General features: G+C 38.2%; 1 protein-coding gene across 5 annotated transcripts in view; it reads right to left on the reverse strand.

Moving 5' to 3' along the window:
* MUSK (muscle associated receptor tyrosine kinase) overlaps window positions 1–24693 on the reverse strand; it is a 99001-nt gene that overhangs the window by 57896 nt on the left and 16412 nt on the right. For all 5 annotated transcript variants that reach the window (XM_068552286.1, XM_068552284.1, XM_068552283.1 and 2 more), the window contains exons 3-5: window positions 10175–10326; window positions 5950–6077; window positions 4461–4602 (exon numbers count right to left, since the gene is read on the reverse strand). In XM_068552286.1, the coding sequence (XP_068408387.1) occupies window positions 4461–4602; window positions 5950–6077; window positions 10175–10326 (422 nt within the window). The remainder of the gene's footprint in view (window positions 1–4460; window positions 4603–5949; window positions 6078–10174; window positions 10327–24693) is intronic.

Genomic DNA, 24693 nt, shown 5'->3' on the forward strand with positions numbered 1-24693 from the left:
TGTGCCTGTTGGCCATCTCTATGTCTTTTTTGGAAGACCTGGGACTAATTTTTATGTTAATTTCTCCAACTGGGGATTCCCAGACTGGCTGTGCTGGTAGCATGAATTCAAAACCAAATGTAATTGAGATACAGTCCTGAGTACTGGCTATTCATTCATAAGAACACTTGTTTTTTCTTCTTATGAAGAGAAAGACAAGCCTCTGTGTTGTCTTTCTATGCCAACGGGTAGAATTTTTCTGGCCTATCTTTTCACTTCAGTGGTTCTCAGCTTTATACAGGGTATCAGCGCTAACTTCCACTTCACAGGGACCCAAGACCTTGACTTTTTCCCTTTAAGAGTCTTAAAACCAATCTTCTACATTAAAGAAATGGGCACTTGTCTCATTACGTGGAGGACAATTCCCAACCAGCTCATGATCTTACTGCTCTGCTTTTCCACTTTCTATTCATTCCTGACTTCTGAATATTTACATTTTTTTCCTTATGAGTTATACAACTAACCCGGCATTTCTGGCTGTTTGTAGTGGGAGGATTTTCATATTATCTTGTTGGCCGTGTTGCTGGAGTTCTAAGTGTTTAATCCCAGGTTTGTGTATTTAGTACATAAGGATTCCATGAGTCATCATTTCAAGCATTCTCTTACAATATTCACAAATCCTTTGCCCTCTTTTCTTTCCTGGCAAAACTCCAATGCTTATATCTTGCCTTTGGATTTGGCTTTCTACTTATTCCAACTTATACCTGTACTGCTGAGCAACCCTGTGGGAAAACCTGCAATGAAGCAAATTGATGCCACTCTCTATTCATAGTACTCGTCTCTGCTAAAATCTGAATGTTGCCCAGCAAGCCTAGTTTCCCTGTGAGTCATCTCCCCCATTCCCCACAGCTATTTTAAAACCTTTCCCCTCTCTTCATCCCTCTGCCCCCCTTTACAGACATATTTTCAGAAGATAACCTTACTTCCTACTTCCTAGAGGAAATAGAGCCCATCAGAACAGAGCTTTCTCAAATTCCATCTGCCCAACTTATGAACTCATTTATACTGGCATACACCTCTTTTCTCCTTCTTCCTATTACAAGGAAGGAAGTTTCTTCTTCCTGTCTAAGTAATCATATAATTGACCACTGAAGCTGGGATATTTTTGAAAGTAAAAGAAGGACTCTATTAATAATTATTCCAGGACAACAGGTGTAAACCAGAACTGTCCTGGGCAAACTGGGACATGCGGTCACCCCCTATATAAAGTTTATTGCTGAATACATCTCTTTTGCCTTCCCAAGCACCGCAGTCCCTTGAATATTCCACCTTTCTCCTGTATATTCAAATTTTCCTGCTCTCTGGGTTCCTTCTCATTAATATTTTAACACTGTCCATGTTTTTTCTTAAACATTTCAATCTTTTAAAAAGAGAAATCGTGCAAAACCACACTTCCTATGTGCCAAAGATGCCTCCAACTACTGCTAACTTTTTTGACTCATCCCTTTTCTCTGCCAAATTTATCGGAAAAAAAATTGTCTACATACACTGTCTCTCTTTCTTTCAGTTCCTGTTCTCTTTCATTCACAGAATTCTGGCTTCTTCCCCATCCCCATTCTGACACTACTCTTGACAATGTCACACATGATTCTGTCGTTTTTTAATAGAACAGACAGTATTCAGTGTTACCCCATTTCTTAGGTGCCTCTGTCTGTGCAGCCTTGAGTGAATTAGTTATCCTCTGTGTTCCTGGGTTTCCTAAAATGGTACAATTATAGGCCCTTCCTCAGTGACTGTTAGTGAAAATTAAAATAAAATAATACATGTAAAGCATTTAGGATTTTAAAATGTTAGCCATCCCATTGCTCATCCTTTTCGAAAAACATCCATGTTTGGTCATGGTTGAGTTAGATGGTTCCATCAGTAATTTTGCATGCCACTGTTTGAATCTTTTAAGGCAAGGCGGCACGGTAGAATATCTTTACATTGCCATTCCAGAGACCCGGCGGCCTGAGGATGGCAATCTAGAAAGAGAGCTATCTTTACTTCTGTGTCCAAGGGTGTTTCTTTCATGTTTGTTCTGGCTGCTAAGATTTAGCAAACACACTGTACTAAATCCATAACCTGGCATGCTTAACCTCATTAGAAGCTCACAATGGCAGACAAACCGTATCTTTCCCTGACATACCTATTTGCCCTCAGTGTAGCCCCACATCAAATAGCACTTACAGGGCTTTTATTCTGATTTGCTCAAACTAATCTGCAGAGTTACCGATATAATACATAGCAAATGTTCATCTGTCCTAACTGACCACGGCCAGCTTCATCTTTAGCCCTCACCATTGCCAAGACAGCAGGCATTTGAAGGCACATTGGGATTCTTCCAGTGACTTCTTAGTTGCTTTTTCACCTGCTCTGAGTTGTTGGTTGAATTGGCCCTTCCTTTAAAATAGGTCATGTTTGCATTATGTCCTGTGGACATGCCTCAACTATTTCTTTAGGTGGAAGCCAATTTTTCAGAGCTTCAATAACCAAAGCAGATATGCTGAAAAATTTATGTTCTAATAGCAATAATTATAGTTGATACCATTTACTAAATGCATATTATATACCAGCAGCTGTGCTAAGCATGTCACATATTTTCGTGTATATTGACTAATAAGGATTAGAATGGAGTAGAAATAGACATGCGTGCTAAAATGAGCATCTTACCTACTGGTAGAGTAACTTTAAATGATATTATGAGCTCTCAGTACTAGCAAGTTTAATAAAATCTCTAGCATATATTAATTATTAACACAATGAACATGATCGTTTCAGTGTTTGGAAGAAAGGAGAGTGTTCAGTTTTACTGATAGGCATGATACAAAACTAAATGGCAAGGCAAGACCAAACTGTGTAATTGAACTCCAACTAATGAGATCTGTGATAATTTTCTCTAGGCCAAAGCTAAAGCAAATGGTTTCAATATCTTTGAAGACAGTAACCTAAACAATCAGTATTTGATGTTATAATTCAGTGGGCTCGTATTTCATACCTTGAAGAGGAAAATATTTATGATATTGTACACAAATGGATAACATTGGTTCTGTATCCCTCCACATATAGTTCAAGGAAACACTGGATCTAGGCAGACATTCATTGTGTCTGAAAGTGGGACTGAGTGTGTTTGTATGTTTAGTTAATTTTCACTCAATAAGTTACATCAGGTGGTTGTTGCATTCTGAGCTTTAAATAGCATTGATAATTTAAAAAATATTAAATTCTAGCAGCTGTACTAAAAATATATTCTTTTTACATCTGACAACCACTATTCCCTCCAACCTTATTCCTTTCCATGAACAGTTAATTGAAATGAGATCATTAAAGCTGTGAGAAGAAGGTCTAGCTAGGAAATAAAGATAATCTTAAAGGAGCTAATAGAAAACTGTATGATTGAGAAGGAAGAAATGTAGGAAAGGGTCGATTTTGGCCCAAGAGAAGGGTGACATCAAAGTAAGCTATGGGGAAACTGTGAAGTCTTCCCCAGCTGAACTATAATTTGTGCCAGTGTGTGATAATCACTTTATCAATCAGATAACAGAAAAACAGAAAAGGAAGTGATAATTCTTATAGTCAACATTTGCTGAGTTTTACAAAGGGTCAGACACTCTGCTAAACACTACCAGTAACTTATCTCATTGAATACTCACAACAAACCCCACTTTGCAGATAAGAAAACTGAGAGCCAGAGAGGTTAATTCTAAGGCCTGTAACAGGAGGAGCTGGGAAGAGTTTTGCACTCAGTTTACTCACCTCGTATAGGCATGCTGGTAGTTTCTATTTTTAAGCAAAGTATGTTATAATTTTAGGTCAAGAAGGAGCTGAGGACCAAATGGATAGAATCCCTAGCTCAATCTGGATTCTGATTTCTCAGTGAAGATATTTCACAACCAGTTGTTGGATTAATTGCCTTTAAAGGAACACTTTAAAAAACGGAAAATATTTTGACAATGTAACTCATAGAAGTAGGACCATTTGGGGTTATACATTTTGAGCCAGTATTATATTTTTCTCAACCCTTTGTGACAATACAATTGGAAAGAGGTTACTTTTTTTCATTTCTTTTTGATACATTTTTAAGACACGTCTTTTATGCTGAAAAAAGATAAAATGAATATCTTCAAATTTATAAACAAGGGAGAATTGTCCAAGCCAAGAAGACGTTCTAAAACGGTATCCTATTGTTTTAGTATTATAGTGACTTTAGTCGGTTTTGGTTAATTGATGGGCTATACATGGAATATGACCTGTTATACAAAGGAACTTTTTTTTTTCTCTTTTCAATTTTTTGAGTGTTGACCTCACGGTCTAATATCTGGAATAAATGAGGGAAATGAACTACCTACTGCCTCTCTGTTTTGCAGGCTGAAATACAGCCTTCACAGTAGAGCGTGAGGCCCTCTGCTAGCACTGTAATGGGAAGGAACGCAGCTCCTTACCCTCAACTTCCAGCTTCGCCAACTTGGAATATGCCGTCCCGAGGCTGTTTTTTGCCACACATCGATAATTTCCGGCATCTTCCTTTTGCACATTATGAATCCTTAAACTCCCGGATTCAAGAACCGCAGTGCGGGAGTTTTCCTGCCAGGGATAGGGACATGAATTAAAAATGGCCATGGGTCTGTCAAGGACACATTTGCTATATTTCATCTCGTCATCACTATCAATCTTATCAAAAATATTATTTTAACATTTGTTTGGCATTTATTATGGGTAACATACAATAGTAAATGAGATAGTATAAGATTACCAAAATTAATTTTAATAACAATGCCATAAGATACAGTTATTTTTATTTTCTTTCATTATATGAGGACCCCAAGGCTTATTGAATGTCCTACATCAACAAGCCTTATTTTAGGAGTTTATTTGATATCTAAAAAAGTCACATCCAGGTCTGTTTGATTAAAAGCTTTGCTTTTAACAGCCATGCTTACTGCCTATATGGTATCCTTAGGGGAATATATGTCCTTTGAAAAGTTGGAAAATTCTACAGATAATACAAAAATTGGTCTTTATAGTTAAAATGTTACATCTATCTTCTCTCTGGGGACTCTAAATTCAGTAGTGTATACAGAGCCACCCTCTGCTTTTATTGTAGAAAATATTTATAACAAAAGGAAAGCCAGAGAATTATATAGATTACCATAAAGAAATGAAAATTATTTGCTTTATTTTAAATAAAACAAAGCTAATTGATATTATGTTTTATTTCAATTAATTGACATATACCAACACCTATGTATTCCCCATGGAATACTCTGAGTACAGTAATATGAAAAACATAATGTCTTTGACCTCACTGAGTTCACAGTTAGTAGGTTATACAAGGATAGAAAGAGACGATGGTGATGCAGTATAGTAATTTATCAATAAATGTAGGTATAAGATACAAAGCAGTACAAAATAAGCATGTGAATAATGCATTTCAAGTTTGACTATGTGATTGAGGTTGTTGTCAAGGTGGTTTGTTCACCAGTCTTGAGTCTTGATGCTCTAACTTCACTCCAGAATGTTCTCATTCCTTTTCTTCCAAACGTTATTTCTCTGTCTCCTCCCAGAAACTACTTGTCAGGTCTAAATCTTGGAGCTTAATTCCATTTTTTAAATCTCTTGAGTCTCAAAGATTCAATGTTGAAAAATAAATGATTCAAATACCAACCAACAAAAAAGACTGTAGCTTTGCTCTGCTTTGCCTCCTTTATCATCCTTAACACTACTGGTTCCTATCTCTTTTTTCCCCTACTCAGCCCCAAATGGAATGCCTTACAATTTGCATATATGGGAACAGAAATATTAAAGTTTGGTTAAATGTTGTACATGGAAAAAAGTTTATACTAAGTTTATAAGTGTGCGACTGAGTTTGCAAAGGATTGTTGTATTTGAAAATGTGTTGTATATACATGTTTTAACATAACAATCACTTACCCTGAGAGCACTGTCCCCCTTGATCCACGACACTGATGGTTTGGGATTGCCCATTGTAGTACATGGTAGAACTGCCTTTAATCCTTCTATTATTTTTACGTTTATGGGAGGACGAGTTATTTTAGGTTCTAAAGGGAAATGAAGGTTAAAAATTAAAAAGCAATATGGCTTTATTAAACTTAGAGTTTCTCAGTTTATGTTTAATTATAAATATACACTAAAAATATTCTTAGGCTTATTATAATACAGAATTCGCCAAATGCTAAGACATGTTTTTAGTGGCTATCAAACAGAAATCATTTTTGAAAATTTAGGTTATCTCTGTTTTATCTTATTTGAAAAATCAGTTCATAAAACATATTAGGAGTTTAAAATTATCATAGTATTCTTCACTTTAAAAATAGTTAATAAGTTGATTAAAATAAACTGATACCATAACAATTCAACATTACATAATTCATAGCAACAGACATGAAAACATATGAAAGTAAAGTTTTGATATAAGTTTTATTTGTATAATTCTGAGTTATGACCTACTTTCCCTTTGGCTTCCATCTTAATTTGACTATTAAGTTTGATGATTAAAAATTAGATACATTTATCCTCTAGAAAATAAATCAAATGTTACTATATTTGTAATCAGAGATATTCTGTAATACAATTCAGAGTAACTCTACTCTGCAAAGCCAACTTGTGTATACTGCTCTGTGAAACACTCCTAAATTAATTTTTTCAGAAGAAATAGTTTATGTCAGTTAATTTTTAGTCTCCAATATTGAGCTTTCAGAGGAAGACATTATTAAATCTAATGCATAGAAGTATTGACAAGTTCAGGATGCCAGTTATTTTACTATTTGGAACATTCATAAAATAATGAAAACTACATTTATTTCCTAAGGAATCTTATGTTACAGATACAAAACAGAAGACTGTCTTTGCAGGAGAGACTACTGAGAAATAGATGCATTTTATTTCTTTCAGGTCATGTGCCATAATCAATTTGTTACTTTGACATAGAAGAGCAGGAAATAAGGATTTTTGCCCTTCTACTTCAATTGTGTGTGTGTGTGTGTGTGTGTGTGTGTGTGTGTGTTGGAGGGACATGGTTTGGTGGTGGTTATAAGTGATATTTGCAAAGACTGCATGGTCTATTGATTTTTAATCTAGCCATTTATTGCCATTTAGAGGTGGTATGATCCTGCAGTGTGGCAAAGATACAAGACAGGCTTTAAACATGTTATAGGAAAATATCAACGTTGTCACTTTGTCTGCGATCTAAAGCATACAATGCTCATTCTCATCAATGACAGTGAATACCTACATTTAGATAATGACTAGGCACCTCAATTGTGAGTTGAGTTGTCATACAGCTATTGGCAAAAGCTTAGCTTAGGAGTTGATACACCTGTGATATAGTCAAAGAGAGTATTATTCATTCCTTCCATTGGGCCCCCTGAACTGATCCCTGTGGCAAACCTGAGTTTGTCACAGATAATGTCTTAGGCAGGAAACCTTTGCTTAAAGCAAATAACTCCTGTCTTCTCAATGAAATGTCTTTGTCATCTGTTGGTGAGAGGTCAGGAGAACCTTTGCGGGCAATTGAATATAAAGAAAACTAGGAATGAACTGAGTGTTGACGTGGAGTCATGGATTCCCCACCCTGAGGGAGCATGATTCAGGTGCAGCCATGAGCACTGACTAATCAGAACTGGTCATCTTGTTGAAGTGGGATGCTGGAAGTGTCCTGCTATGCCAAGACTGAACCCTTAGTTGTTGGACCATAAGGAATCTGGGGGAGGGAACTCCCGAAGGAGGTCTGAGGGTAGTTGGAGTAGCGATGGGGGTGGAGACCTTGAGGGTCTCATGAAACAGCTCTTTAGCAAGCAGTGTGGAAGCATTCCAAAATTTTAACAGTTGGGATGGCCACACCAGTGTATACCCACCTGAATGGGTGAGCTTTCCTAAGGAGAGAGTGGAGAAAAGAAGAGGAGAGAAGAAAAAAAGAGGATTTAGGATAGAACCAAAATCAAGAACATTTAGTGCCAGAAAAGTATGAGCAGTATTCAAAGGAAAAGTAGTACCACAAAGTAGTGAAGTACTTAAATGTACTCTGTCTTTGGAATCACACCTTCATTCTTCAGCAAAAGAGAACATCCCAACTTCCTTACTTGGTGTTCTTACTGCCCCACATGCTGAAAGAAAGCCTGCTTGTGGGTACATCCCAACCTATTTACCCTCAGAACCCCCAGATCAGCTTTCCCACGATGTCCCACTAGCCCCACTACATACCTATTATAGTTAATCTCGGACAGCATTTATAAGTATGATCAAACATAAAAGATTAAGAGACATGTGAGAACAACCATGAACATGAAGAAAGAGAATCAAAATAAAATCAAAACTTAGCCTGAAGAAAACAGAAATAAAGCAGGTGAAAGAAGAAAATGCTTTTTAAAAAATGCATTAATAGTATCCTTAGATGAGTGAATATTGCATCATACACATACAGTTGGCTATGAAAAAAATCAGAGAAAAAATAATACCTAGAAATTAAAAATACGGGTTTTTAAGATCAAAGTACAGAATATAAGGTCAGAATAGCAGAATGGTCATACTGAAGACCAAATTCATGATATAGAAGGAAAAGCCAAATAAATCTCCTAGAAAGTAGAATATCAAGACAGATATGTAGGAAATATGAGGAGAAAAAATTGGAGTGCAAAATAAAGACTTTCAGCCACACATTCAGAAAATACATCTCACGTGCTCACACTGAAAAGAAGCAGCAAACAACTTCCTCCAGCAAAACAATAACAATAAAACCAAAAGATAAAAGATGTAAGAAATAGTGATAAAATCAACAACAAAAACTCATAATAAACATTCCGGGTGGAACTGGATTCCACCGTGCTTTGTATGGTGCCAATATGCATGTTTCTGTGATTTCTCCCATCAGTAGTGTGACGTCAGAGAGGAGAAAATAAAGGTTACTTCATTACAAGGTTGAGAGTTTGCAGGCAGCAGGTGCTATAGCACAGGGGGTCATGAGATTTGAGGATGCTGGTAAGGGCTGCGTGATGATGCCATGCTAGGTAGGAGAGAGAACTAAGTGAAGAGAGAATTGAATGAAGTGCCCATTGGGGGTCGATGGAACAGAGACCCCCCCAATGGAGTTAAGGGCAGGAGAACATGACCATGATGGTGACGGTATGGAGTGGGAGGAAGGGTGTGAGAGAGCTAGACTCTGTTCTTAGCTGAGAAAGAGACAGATGGAGTTTATGCCTTCTGTTTGGAGGCAAATCATGAGTGTGGGAAACTACTTTCCTCATCGGACAGAGCTGGAAATAGAAATGTCCATGTTCAGGATGTGACCTACTGGGGTTTAAGATTTGAAATACAGTCCATTTCCTGGGGGTGACGAGGTCATAGATTGGGTAGACTGATAAAGAGTTAAGGCAAACATCACTGGACTTGTGAAGGTCAAGGAGCTATAGGATGAAGTGAACAGTGGCTCTGAATCATGGCTGTTGAAATCCCTTAGGATAATGGCAGGAGTAGGAATGGATAGAAATTTAATAAATCTGGAATCAAAATCTTTGAGAAATATGGGAGAGGACCTAGAAGTGAGTAGCTGACTTGATGAACAGAGTTAGAGAGAGTGTCAAAATGGCAAAAGCCCTCATGAGAGGAAAGGTTTTGCACAGGAATACAAAATGTAATGGCTTAAAAGCCGCAATGAAACATCAGTACATGCTAGCCTTGTTGACATGAAGTGGGGAAGAAATAGCCTCCCTTTCAGCAGAAACGTCACTCAAGTTTGAAAAGTCTCTCAAGAAAATCAAGTTTGAAACAAGGCAAAAGGGTAGAAGAAGTGTCTGCAAAGAGGTTTTAGATTAAAAGGGTGTTTGGTTGTAATGAAACTGTTTTGAAGGTATGGGGTAAAGATTCTAAAGGGAAGTTCCTGGTGAAAGATGTTAGGGTGGCACAAATAAAGAGACATATAAAGGCATGAAAGTGGGAGACGGTAGAGAACAATGAGGCTTGCCTGTAGGATGGTGGTTGATGGCAGGAATAAGAGGTGTGGAACTGTCTCAAGGCTGTGATTTGAACTTGAACTTGTCTGGCTGCCTGAACATACAGGTATGCGGGAGGCTCTATTTACTGCCTGCTTCAAAATGTACCAAGTCAGCTTTGAAATCAATGGATGATTCTCTTTCCTACTCACTCATCTTCACTTGCAGAGCTCCACAACTCTCGGCAGCTCCTCCCACGCCATTGTTGGCTATGCAGCAGTAAATGCCGTCATCGCTGTCTTCCACACTCAGGATGGTGAGGAGCTGACCGTTCTCCCGAATGCTGTACCGGGTGTCAAAGAGCCTGTGGGTTGCAGAGGATTATGGCAGGTTAGGGCCCCATCTGTGATTTTTTTGGCTATGATTAAATGATCAAACAGATGACTTACCAATGGAGGAAGTAGACTAAAGGTAAGAGGAAATTCAATTGAGTTCTGAATAATAGAATAAGCTTATTTGGGAATTGAAAGCTAACATTATATTCTAATCTTTCCTAGGCTCCAATAATCAAAGCAGTGCTGAGTCCTTCAAAAATAACTTCAAAAGGTGATGTCTATTGATGAGACCAAACGTAAAATTTATTTAGGAAAATATATCATTACCCAAGATATGAGTTCTGTCCCATATTTACTGGGAAGTAGCAGCTAGATAATGAGAGCACACACACACACACACATAAGTGCGACTAGCAGAAAGGCATAAACAGATACTCACTACTGTATATAAAACAGATGAACAGCAAGGACCTGCTGTATAGCACAGGGAAATATATTCAATATCTTATAATAACCTATAAGGGAAAAGAATCTGAAAAAGAGCATGTGTGTGTGTATGTATATATGAACCGAATCTCTTTGCTGTACACCTGAAACTAATACATTGTAAATCAACTATACCTCAGTTTTTTAAAATGGGAAAAAAAGAAAGAGTTAAATATTTATAGAAGTAGCTACCACTTAACTATTTGTTCATTCATTAATCAAATGTTTGTTGAGTGCCTAACAAGTGCCAGGCACAGTTCTAGTTCCTTGGAATACATAAGGCAGCAAAAAAGGTTCAAACTGTAAAAATACAGGTTTTACATATATTATCTCACTAAATGACATGCAACGTGAATGTTGAGAAGGGAATTAGGACAAAAGAAAGAAATCTGAGAGGAAGCGTCAACCTAAAAGTGAGTTTTATGACCAAATATTCTTTATGCTAAATCTGTATATGAGGCAGAGTAAAGCATCCCACCCCCAGCAAAGATCCATGTCTGAATCCCCAGAACCTGTGATGAATATGTTACCTTACATGGCAAAAGGGATTTTGCAGATGTCAAGGATCTTAAAATAGAGTATCCTGGATTATCCAGAGGGACCCAGTGTAATCATTAGGGTCCTTAAAAGATGGAAGAGGAAAGCAGGAGGATCAGAGGATGAGATGTGACGGTGGAGGCCGAGTATGGGGTGACACAGCTGCTGGCTTTCAAAATGCAGGAAGGGGCCAAGGAGCACAGGCAGCTCCGAGAAGCTAGGGAAGGCAAGAAATCAGACTTTCCTCTGGAGGCTCCAGAAAGCATGCAGCTCCGCCAACACCTGGATTTTCGCCCAAAGAGCCCTATTTCAGACTTCTGAACTCCGAAACTGGGAGATAATAAATTTGTGTTGTTTCAAGCCACGAAGTGCGCAATAAATTTGTGTTGTTTCAAGCCACGAAGTGTGCGGTAATTTGTTACAGTAGAAATGGAAAAAACTAACACGACATGAAAACAAAAACTGTAAAGGGAATGGATTTTTGATTTTTCTAATTCAATGGGTGGCTCCCATCACACACTGATCTTAAAGAGGAAAAAAGGGATGTAGTAATTTTTGGTCTAATGTGACTAAGGATAATATAATCATTGGGTAGTTCATTAAATCACAAAATAACTGAGGATAGCCATGATATTCACTCTCATGTAATTTTTGCTTTGTTTTTGCTATGTATAAGGTTTCATGGAAAATATGAATATTGGAATATCTTACAGATGTGCTTATGGACCAAGAGTCCAGCCACTCTGTGAAATATAAACTTCCAAGATTTATAATCTGTTGTATCACTGCTGCTTAATTCAAGTACATAAATTGCTTTTGGATTGTGAGGGACACAAGTATTTATAACTTTCAAAATATAAATTGTTCTTCTTTTTTATTGAAGTATACTTGATTTACAATATTATATTAGTTTCAGGTGTACATAGCATAGTGATTCAGTATTTTTACAGATTATACTCCCTTAAAAGTTATTACAAGATAATGGCTATGATTCCCTGTGCTATACAATATATTCTTGTTGCTCATCTATTTTCTACATAGTAGTATGTATCTCTTAATCCCATAAGCCTAATTTGCCCCTCCCCCATCCCTCTCCCCTTTGGTAACCACTAGTTTGTTTTCTATGTGAATCTGTTTCTGTTTTGCATATACATTCGTTTGTATTAATTTTTAGATTCCATATGTAGGTGGTATCATACAGTATTTGTTGTTCCCCATCTGACTTATTTCACTAAGCATAATATTCTCTAAGTCCATATATGCTGCTGCAAATGGCAGAATTTCATTCTTTTTTATGGCTAAGATTCCATTCTAAATATATACCACATCTTCTTTACCCATTCATCTGTTATGGACACATGGGTTGCTTCCATATCTTGGCTATTGTAAATAGTACTGCTATGAATTTGGGATGCATATATCTTTTCAAATTAGTGTTGTCATTTTTTCTGGATATATACCCCAGAGTGGAATTGCTGGATCATATAATACTTCTATTTTTAGCTTTTTGAGGAGCCTCCGTCCCGTTTTACATAGAGGCCACACCACTTACATTCCCACCAGTAGTGTACAAGGGTTTCATTTTCTGCACATCCTCTCCAATATTTGTTATTTGTAGACTTTCTGATGATAGCCGACTGGTGTAAGGTGATATCTTATTGTTGTTTTCCTCTAATAATTAGTGATGTTGAGCATCTTTTTATGTGCCTGTTGGTCATCTGTATGTCTTCTTTGGAAGGATGTCTATTCAGGCCTTTTACCCATTTTTTGATTGGGTTGTTTGTGTTTTTTTGATACTGAGTTGTATGAGCTGTTTATATATTTTGGATATTAACCCCTTACTGGTCATATCATTCGCAGATATTTTCTCCCATTCTGTAAGTTGTCTTTTTGTTTCGTTGGTGTTTTCCCTTGCTGTGCAAAAGCTTTCAAGTTTAATTAGGTCCTATTTGTTTACTTTTGCTTTTATTTCTTTTGCCTTAGGAGACAGATTCAAAAACATATTGCTATGATTTATGTCAAAGAGAAATTTTTCAGAACTGTTTCAGATTTATAGAAAAATTGGAAAGGTAGTATAGAGAATTCACATATACCCCCTACATCCAGTTTCCCACATCTTAGATAAGTATGGTACATTTGTTACAGGTAATGAATCACCATTGATACATTATTAACTAAAGTCATAGTTTATTCAGATTTGTTTTGGTTTTACCTAATGTATTTTTCTGTTGCGTAATCTCTTCCAGGATACTACATTTAATTTATTTGTCTCATTTCCTTAGGCTCCTTCTAGCTTTGACATTTTCTATGACTTTCCTTGCTTTTGATGACTTGGCAGTTTTGAAGAGTACTGGTCAAATATATTGTAGGATGCTCCTCTATTGGAATTTGTCATATGCTTTTATCATGATTAAATTGGGTTTATAGCTTTTGGGAGGAAGATCACAAAGGTAGAGTGCCATTTCATCACATCATAACAAGGGTACTACTATCAATATAATTTCTCACTATTGATACTGACCTTTATCACCTAGCTGAGGTAGTGCTTGTCAAGTATCTCCTGTGTAAAGTTATTCATTATTCCTCAAGAAGCACTCAGTTGTATTTTCAAAACATAATTTCCTCCTATTTCACATATCCTTTGACTAACAACTATCTGAACCTGTTGCTCCATTTATTTCTTATTTATTTATAACATATTTTTGCCATACAATAAAGGGAAGATTTAAATTTATTAAAAGTAATTTTATTCATAGTATTATAAGCCAAGTTAGAATATTTATGGTTTCCTGAACCAGACTTATAATGTTGATTTTCTTTGCATGATTTGAAAAAAACTGATTGGTTGTCCATTTCTTCATCTACTTATAATACTGGGAGATAAACACATGAGAGGATTATAGGGCAATATTTTTCAAAGCTATTTGACAATGTAGGCAACAAACTTCCTTCTTGGACAAGTTAAAAGATGATGATGGGGAGAGTAGTCTTTGAATATTGACTTTTTTTTTTTTTTTTTAACATCTTTATTGAAGTATAATTGCCTTACAATGGTGTGTTAGCTTCTGCTTTATAACAAAGTGAATCAGTTATACACATACAATATGTTCCCATATCTCTTCCCTCTTGCATCTCCCTCCCTCCCACCCTCCCCATCCCACCCCTCTAGGTGGTCACAAAGCACCGAGCTGATCTCCCTGTGCTATGTGGCTGCTTCCCACTAGCTATCTATTTTACATTTGGTAGTGTATATATGTCCATGACACTCTCTTACCCTGTCACATCTCACCCCACCCCCTCCCCATATCCTCAAGTCCATTCTCTAGTAGGTCTGTGTCTTTATTCCCGTCTTGCCACTAGGTTCTTCATGGCCTTTTTTTTTTTTTTCCTTAGATTCCGTATATATGTGTTAGCATACGGTATTTGTTTTTCTCTTTCTGACTTACCTCACTCTGTATGACAGACTCTAACTCCATCCACCTCATTACAAATACCTCCATTTCATTTCTTTTTATGGCTGAGTAATATTCCATTGTATATATGTGCCACATCTTCTTTATCCATTCATCTGTTGATGGACATTTAGGTTGCTTCCATGTCCTGGCTATTGTAAATAGAGCTGCAATGAACATTTTGGTACATGACTCTTTTTGAACTATGGTTTTCTCAGGGTATATGCCCACTAGTGGGATTGCTGGGTCATATGGTAGTTCTATTTGTAGTTTTTTAAGGAACCTCCATACCGTTCTCCATAGTGGCTGTATCAATTTACATTCCCACCAACAGTGCAAGAGTGTTCCCTTTCCTCCACACCCTCTCCAGCATTTATTGTTTCTAGATTTTTTGATGATGGCCATTCTGATCAGTGTGAGATGATATCTCATTGTAGTTTTGATTTACATTTCTCTAATGATTAATGATGTTGAGCATTCTTTCATGTGTCTGTTGGCAATCTGTATATCTTCTTTGGAGAAATGTCTATTTAGGTCTTCTGCCCATTTTTGGATTGGGTTGTTCGTCTTTTTGTTATTGAGCTGCATGAGGTGCTTGTAGATCTTGGAGATTAATCCTTTGTCAGTTGCTTCATTTGCAAATATTTTCTCCCATTCTGAGGGTTGTCTTTTGGTCTTGTTTATGGTTTCCTTTGCTGTGCAAAAGCTTTTAAGTTTCATTAGGTCCCATTTGTTTATTTGTGTTCTTATTTCCATTTCTCTGGGAGCTGGGTCAAAAAGAATCTTGCTGTGATGTATGTCATAGAGTGTTCTGCCTATGTTTTCCTCTAAGAGTTTGATAGTGTCTGGCCTTACACTTAGGTCTTTAATCCATTTTGAGTTTATTTTTGTGCATGGTGTCAGGGAGTGTTCTAATTTCATACTTTTACATATATCTGTCCAATTTTCCCAGCACCACTTATTGAAGAGGCTGTCTTTTCTCCACTGTATATGCTTGCCTCCTTTATCAAAGATAAGGTGACCATATGTGTGTGGGTTTATCTCTGGGCTTTCTATCCTGTTCCATTGATCTATATTTCTGTTTTTGTGCCAGTACCAAACTGTCTTGATTACTGTAGCTTTGTAATATAGTCTGAAGTCAGGGAGCCTGATTCCCCCAGCTCCATTTTTCGTTCTCAAGATTGCTTTGGCTATTCGGGGTCTTTTGTGTTTCCATACAAATTGTGAAATTTTTTGTTCTAGTTCTGTGAAAAATGCCAGTGGTAGTTTGATAGGGATTGCATTGAATCTGTAGATTGCTTTGGGTAGTAGAGTCATTTTCACAATGTTGATTCTTCCAATCCAGGAACATGGTATATCTCTCCATCTATTTGTATCATCTTTAATTTCTTTCATCAGTGTCTTATAATTTTCTGCATACAGGTCTTTTGTCTCCTTAGGTAGGTTTATTCCTAGATATTTTATTCTTTTTGTTGCAATGGTAAACGGGAGTGTTTTCTTAATTTCACTTTCAGATTTTTCGTCATTAGTGTATAGAAATGCAAGAGATTTCTGTGCATTAATTTTGTATCCTGCTACTTTACCAAATTCATTGATTAGCTCTAGGAGTTTTCTGGTAGCATCTTTAGGATTCTCTATGTATAGTATCATGTCATCTGCAAATAGTGACAGCTTTACTTCTTCTTTTCCGATTTGGATTCCTTTTATTTCTTTGTCTTCTCTGATTGCTGTGGCTAACACTTCCAAAACTATGTTGAATAATAGTGGTGAGAGTGGGCAACCTTGTCTTGTTCCTGATCTTAGTGGAAATGGTTTCAGTTTTTCACCATTGAGGACAATGTTGGCTGTGGGTGTGTCATATATGGCCTTTATTATGTTGAGGAAAGTTCCCTCTATGCCTACTTTCTGCAGGGCTTTTATCATAAATGGGTGTTGAATTTTGTCGAAAGCTTTCTCTGCATCTACTGAGATGATCATATGGTTTTTCACCTTCAGTTTGTTAATATGGTGTATCACATTGATTGATTTGCGTATATTGAAGAATCCTTGCATTCCTGGGATAAACCCCACTTGATCATGGGGTATGATCCTTTTAATGTGCTGTTGGATTCTGTTTGCTAGTATTTTGTTGAGGATTTTTGCATCTATGTTCATCAGTGATATTGGCCTGTAGTTTTCTTTCTTTGTGACATCTTTGTCTGGTTTTGGTATCAGGGTGATGGTGGCCTTGTAGAATGAGTTTGGGAGTGTTCCTCCCTCTGCAATATTTTGGAAGAGTTTGAGAAGGATAGGTGTTAGCTCTTCTCTAAATGTTTGATAGAATTCGCCTGTGAAGCCATCTGGTCCTGGGCTTTTGTTTGTTGGAAGGTTTTTAATCACAGTTTCAATTTCAGTGCTTGTGATTGGTCTGTTCATATTTTCTATTTCTTCCTGGTTCAGTATTGGAAGGTTGTGCTTTGCTAAGAATTTGTCCAGTTTTTCCAGGTTGTCCATTTTATTGGCATAGAGTTGCTTGTAGTAATCTCTCATGATCTTTTGTATTTCTGCAGTGTCAGTGGTTACTTCTCCTTTTTCATTTCTAATTCTATTGATCTGAGTCTTCTCCCTTTTTCTCTTGATGAGTCTGGCTAATGGTTTATCAATTTTGTTTATCTTCTCAAAGAACCAGCTTTTAGTTTCATTGATTTTTGCTATTGTTTCCTTCATTTCTTTTTCATTTATTTCTGACCTGATCTTTATAATTTCTTTCCTTCTGCTGGCTTTGGGGTTTATTTGTTCTTCTTTCTCTAATTGCTTTAGGTGCAAGGTTAGGTTGTTTATTCGAGATGTTTCCTGTTTCTTGAGGTAGGCTTGTATTGCTATAAACTTCCCTCTTAGCACTGCTTTTGCTGCGTCCCATAGGTTTTGGGTCGTCGTATCTCCATTGTCATTTGTTTCTAGGTATTTTTTGATTTCCCCTTTGATTGCTTCAGTGATCACTTCGTTATTAAGCAGTGTATTGTGTAGCCTCCATGTGTTTGTATTTTTTACAGATCTTTTCCTGTAATTGATATCTAGTCTCATAGCATTGTGGTCGGAAAAGATACTTGATACGATTTCAATTTTCTTAAATTTACCAAGGCTTGATTTGTGACCCAAGATATGATCTATCCTGGAGAATGTTCCATGAGCACTTGAGAAAAATGTGTTTTCTGTTGTTTTTGGGTGGAATGTCCTATAAATATCAATTAAGTCCATCTTGTTTAATGTATCATTTCAAGCTTGTGTTTCCTTATTTATTTTCATTTTGGATGATCTGTCCATTGGTGAAAGTGGGGTGTTAAAGTCCCCTACTATGGTTGTGTTGCTGTCGATTTCCCCTTTTATGGCTGTTAGTATTTGCATTATGTATTGAGGTGCTCCTATGTTGGGTGCATAAATATTTACAATTGTTATACCTTCCTCTTGGATCGATCCCTTGATCATTATATAGTGTCCTTCTTTGTCTCTTGTAATAGTCTTTATTTTAAAGTCTATTTTGTCTGATATGAGAATTGCTACTCCAGCTTTCTTTTGATTTCCATTTGCATGGAATATCTTTTTCCATCCCCTCACTTTCAGTCTATATGTGTCTCTAGGTCTGAAGTGGGTCTCTTGTAGACAGCATATATATGGGTCTTGTTTTTGTATCCATTCAGCCAGCCTGTGTCTTTTGGTGGGAGCATTTAATCCATTTACATTCAAGGTAATTATCGATATGTATGTTCCTATTCCCATTTTCTTAAATGTTTTGGGTTTGTTATTGTAGGTGTTTTCCTTCTCTTGTGTTTCTTGCCTAGAGAAGTTCCCTTAGCATTTGTTGTAAAGCTGGTTTGGTGGTGCTGAACTCTCTCAGCTTTTGCTTGTCTGTAAAGGTTTTAATTTCTCCATCACATCTGAATGAGATCCTTGCTGGGTAGAGTAATCTTGGTTGTAGGTTTTTCTCCTTCATCACTTTAAGTATATCCTGCCACTCCCTTCTGGCTTGCAGAGTTTCTGCTGAAAGATCAGATGTTAACCTTATGGGGATTCCCTTGTGTGTTATTTGCTGTTTTTCCCTTGCTGCCTTTAATATGTTTTCCTTATATTTAATTTTTGACAGTTTGATTAATATGTGTCTTGGCGTGTTTCTCCTTGGGTTTATCCTGTATGGGACTCTCTGTGCTTCCAGGACTTGATTAACTATTTCCTTTCCCATATTAGGGAAGTTTTCAACTATAATCTCTTCAAATATTTTCTCAGTCCCTTTCTTTTTCTCTTCTTCTTCTGGGACCCCTATAATTCGAATGTTGGTGCGTTTAATGTTGTCCCAGAGGTCTCTGAGACTGTCCTCAGTTCTTTTCATTCTTTTTTCTTTATCCTGCTCTGCAGTAGTTATTTCCACCATTTTATCTTCCAGGTCACTTATCCTTTCTTCTGCCTCAGTTATTCTGCTATTGATCCCACCTAGAGTATTTTTAATTTCATTTATTGTGTTTTTCATCATTGCTTGGTTCCTCTTTAGTTCTTCTACGTCCTTGTTAAATGTTTCTTGCATTTTGTCTATTCTATTTCCAAGATTTTGGATCATCCTTACTATCATTATTCTGAATTCTTTTTCAGGTAGACTACCTATTTCCTCTTCATTTGTTAAATCTGGCGTGTTTTGACCCTGCTCTTTCATCTGCTGTGTGTTTTTCTGTCGTCTCATTTTGCTTACCTTACTGTGTTTGGGGTCTCCTTTTCACAGGCTGCAGGTTCGTAGTTCCCATTGTTTTTGGTATCTGTCCCCAGTGGCTAAGGTTGGTTCAGTGGGTTGTGTAGGCTTCCTGGTGGAGGGAACTAGTGCCTGAGTTCTGGTGGATGAGTCTGGATCTTGTCTTTCTGGTGGGCACGTCCACGTCTGGTGGTGTATTTTGTGGTGTCTGTGGCCTTATTATGATTTTAGGCAGCCTCTCTGCTAATGGATGGGGCTGTGTTTCTGTCTTGCTAGTTGTTTGGCATAGGGTGTCCAGCACTGTAGCTTGCTGGTCGTTGAGTGAAGCTGGGTCTTGATGTTGAGATGGAGATCTCTGAGAGATTTTCGCCATTTGGTATTACCTGGAGCTGGGAGGTCTCTTGTGGACCAGTGTCCTGAAGTTGGCTCTCCCACCTCAGAGGCACGGCCCTGATGCCTGGCTGGAGCACCAAGAGCCTTTCGTCCACACCGCTCAGAGTAAAAGGGAGAAAAAATAAGAAAGAAAGAAAGAAAGAAAGAAAGAAAGAAAGAAAGAAAGAAAGAAAGAAAGAAAGAAAGAAAGGAAGGAAGGAAGGAAGGAAGGAAGGAAGGAAGGAAGGAAGAGAGGAAGGAAGGAAGGAAGAAAGAAAGAAAGAAAGAAAGAAAGAAAGAAAGAAAGAAAGAAAGAAAGAGGCTATAATATAGTGAAGTAAAATAAAGCTATTATAAAGCAGAGCTATACAGACAAAATCTCACCCAGAAGCATATACATATACACTCACAAAAAAAAGGAAAAGGGGAAAAATTAATATATCCTGCTCCGAAAGTCCACCTCCTGAATTTGGGATGATTCGTTGTCTATTCAGGTATTCAACAGATGCAGGCACATCAAGTTGTTTGTGGAGTTTTAATCCGCTGCTTCTGAGGCTGCTGGGAGAGATTTCCCCTTCTCTTCTCTGTTCGCACAGCTCCTGGGGATCAGCTTTGGATTTGGACCCGCCTCTGCGTGTAGGTCACCTGAGGGCGTCTGTTCCCCGCCCAGACAGGATGGGGTTAAAGGAGCAGCTGCTTCGGGGGCTCTGGCTCACCCAGGCCGCGGGGAGGGAGGGGTACAGAGGAGGCAGGGCGAGCCTGCGGCGTCAGAGGCCGGCGTGACGTTGCAGCAGCCTGAGGTGCGCCGTGTGTTCTCCCGGGGAACTTGTCCCCGGATCACGGGAGCCTGGCGGTGGCGGGCTGCACAGGCTCCCGGGAGGGGTGGTGTGGAGAGTGACCTGTGCTCACACACAGGCTTTTTGGAGGCGGCAGCAGCAGCCCCAGCGTCTCACGCCCGTCTCTGGGGCCCGCGCTGATCGCTGCAGCTCGCGCCCGTCTCTGGAGTTCGTTTAGGCGGCGCTCTGAATCCCCTCTCCTCGCGCACCAGGAAACAAAGAGGGAAGAAAAAGTCTCTTGCCTCTTTGGCAGCTGCAGACTTTTTCCCGGACTCCCTCCCGGCTAGCTGTGGTGCACTAACCCCTTCAGGCTGTGTTTACGCCGCCAACCCCAGTCCTCTCCCTGCGATCTGACCGAAGCCCGAGCCTCAGCTCCCAGCCCCGCCCGCCCCGGCGGGGGAGCAGACAAGCCTCTCGGGCTGGTGAGTGCTGCTCGTTGCCGAGCCTCTGTGCAGGAATCTCTCCGCTTTGCCCTCCGCACCCCTGTGGCTGCGCTCTCTTCCGTGGCTCCGAAGCTTCCCCCCTCTGCCACCCGCAGTCTCTGCCCGCGAAGGGGCTTCCTAGTGCGTGGAAATCTTTCCTCCTTCACAGCTCCCTCCCACTGGTGCAGGTGCCGTCCCTATTCTTTTGTCTCTGTTATTTCTTTTTTCTTTTGCCCTACCCAAGTACGGGGGGAGTTTCTTGCCTGTTTAGAGGTCGGACGTTTTCTGTCAGCGCTCAGTGGGTGTTCTGTAGGAGCAGTTCCACGTGTAGATGTATTTCTACTGTATCTGTGGGAAGGAAGGTGATCTCCGCGTCTTACTCTTCCGCCATCTTCTCTCCTCCCCTTGAATATTGACTTTTGAATACTGAATGCTATCTAACAACTATTATAATTTCAAAGTAGAGAAGAATATAAATAATATCTCAGTATATAAGCAACAATAATATATTACATCATGTTGTAATGTAATATAAAACTATTTATAACTTCTACTGTAATAGTGTCACAGGTACTTTATTACCACTGTTATTCATGATGTATATTAAATGAGGTTTTCCTGTATTGTTTAGGAATAGTCAATTTTATTATAGAAGACAAAGACATAAGATGGATAAAACTCATAAAAAGTGTTACGCATATAAATTGTAAAGCTAATAACTTATGCGATATTGGTAAAATGACTTGTAAGTAGAGATAAAAAGTAAGCTACTGACTTATGAAATATAGGCAGAATTGATAAATTGTGTTGAATATAGGTAGTAAATAAAATTGCAACCTACTAAAGATAGATGGAATAAATTAAAAATATGATAGAACAAAGAAGAGCATTATTTATGGCAGGAAGAGATGGAAAGACAAGTTCATAATTCTGCCACCTCTAGACTGACAACTTTGTCACCTTGAAAACAACCACCCACTGGTGATATGCAGTATGGCCCCATTATGGTCCCATGAGCTGTATCCAGGAAACACAGTTAAAATCCATGGCTGTTGAGCAGGCTAATTGGCAAGCTCCGGCCAGGTATATTTACCCCTGCATCCCTCCAACAGGGCAAATATATATCATTGGCTTCAGGAATCCTCCACCTGTGGGCCCTTGCTCAACCTCAACTCTGTTTCTTGTAAGAACACCACAGTGGGGACATCTGAGGCACAGGCAAGAGTGACTAGACATATAAACATTAAGTAAACCAAGATTCCTAAGTATATTAACTTGCCCTATTTCTTTCCCCTTGTTTCTATCTATGTATTTTATTTTTTTTAACATCTTTATTGGAGTATAATTGCTTTCCAATGTTTTCTTAGTTTCTGCTGTATAACAAAGTGAATCAGCTATATGTATACATATATCCCCATATCCCCTCCCTCTTGCATCTCCGTCCCACCCTCCCTATCCCACCCCTCTAGGTGGACACAAAGCAGCGAGCTGATCTCCCCGTGTGATACAGTTGCTTCCCACTAGCTACCTATTTTACATTTGGTGGTGTATATATGTCAATGCTACTCTCTCACTTCGTCCCAGCTTACCCTCCCCCCTCCCCGTGTCCTCAAGTCCATTCTCTACATCTGTGTCTTTATTCCAGTCCTTTCCCTAGGTTCATCAGAACCATTTTTCTTTTCTTTTTTTTTTTAGATTCCATATATATGTGTTAGCACATGGTATTTGTTTTTCTCTTTCTGACTTACTTCACTCTGTATGACAGACACTAGGTCCATCCACCTCACTACAAATAACTCAATTTCATTTCTTTTTATGGCTGAGTAATATTCCATTGTATATATGTGCCACATCTTCTTTATCCATTCATCTGTCGATGGACACTTAGGTTGCTTCCATGTCCTAGCTATTATAAATAGTGCTGCAATGAACATTGGTACATGACTCTTTTTGAATTATGGTTTTCTCAGGGTATATGCCCAGAAGTGGGATTGCTGGGTCATATGGTAGTTCTATTTTTAGTTTTTTAAGGAACCTCCATACTGTTCTCCATAGTGTCTGTATCAATTTACATTCCCACCAACAGTGCAAGAAGGTTCCCTTTTCTCCACACCCTCTCCAGCATTATTGTTTGTAGATTTTTTGATGATGGCCATTCTGGTGTGAGGTGATATCTCATTGTAGTTTTGATTTGCATTTCTCTAATGATTAGTGATGTTGAGCATCCTTTCATGTGTTTGTTGGCAAGCTGTGTATCTTCTTTGGAGAAATGTCTATTTAGGTCTTCTGCCCATTTTTGGATTGGGTTGTTTGTTTTATTGATACTGAACTGCATGAGCTGCTTGTATATTTTGGAGATTAATCCTTTGTTAGTTGCTTCGTTTGCAAATATTTTCTACCATTCTGAAGGTTGTCTTTTCATCTTGTTTATGGTTTCCTTTGCTGTGCAAAATCTTTCAAGTTTCATTAGGTCCCATTTGTTTATTTTTGTTTTTATTTCCATTTCTCTAGGAGGTGGGTAAAAATGTTCTTGCTGTGATTTATGTCAAAAAGTGTTCTTCCTATGTTTTCCTCTAAGAGTTTTACAGTGTCTGGACTTACATTTAGGTCTTCAATCCATTTTGAGTTTATTTTTGTGCATGGTGTTAGGGAGTGTTCTAATTTCATTCTTTTACATGTAGCTGTCCAGTTTCCCCAGCACCACTTATTGAAGAGGCTGTCTTTTCTCCACTGTATATTCTTGCCTCCTTTATCAAAGATAAGGTGACCATATGTGCGTGGGTTTATCTCTGGGCTTTCTATCCTTTCCCATTGATCTATATTTCTGTTTTTCTGCCAGTACCATACTGTCTTGATTACTGTAGCTTTGTAGTATAGTCTGATGTCCGGGAGCCTGATTCCTCCAGCTCCATTTTTCTTTGTCAAGATTGCTTTGGCTATTCGGGGTCTTTTGTGTTTCCATACAAATTGTGAAATTTTTTGTTCTAGTTCTGTGAAAAATGCCATTGGTAGTTTGACAGAGATTGCATTGGATCTGTAGATTGCTTTGGGTAGCATAGTCATTTTCACAATGCTGATTCCTCCAATCCAAGTACATGGTATATCTCTCCATCTGTTTGTATCATCTTTAATTTCTTTCATCGGTGTTTTATAGTTTTCTGCATACAGGTCTTTTGTCTCCTTAGGTAGGTTTATTCCTAGGTATTTTATTCTTTTTGCTGCAATGGTAAATGGGAGTGTTTCCTTAATTTCTCTTTCATAATTTTCATCATTAGTGTATAGGAAAGCAAGAGATTTCTGTGCATTAATTTTGTATACTGCTACTTTACCAAATTCATTGATTAGCTCTAGCAGTTTTCTGGTAGGATCTTTAGGATTCTCTATGTATAGTATCATGTCATCTGTAAACAGTGACAGCTCTACTTCTTTTCCGATGTGGATTCCTTTTATTTCTTTTTCTTCTGATTGCTGTGGCTAAAACTTCCAAAACTATGTTGAATAATAGTGGTGAGAGTGGGCAACCTTGTCTTGTTCCTGATCTTAGAGGAAATGGTTTCAGTTTTTCACCACTGAGAAT

The sequence above is a fragment of the Eschrichtius robustus genome, chromosome 10, assembly GCF_028021215.1.
Source record: "Eschrichtius robustus isolate mEscRob2 chromosome 10, mEscRob2.pri, whole genome shotgun sequence".
Lineage (NCBI taxonomy): Eukaryota > Metazoa > Chordata > Mammalia > Artiodactyla > Eschrichtiidae > Eschrichtius > Eschrichtius robustus.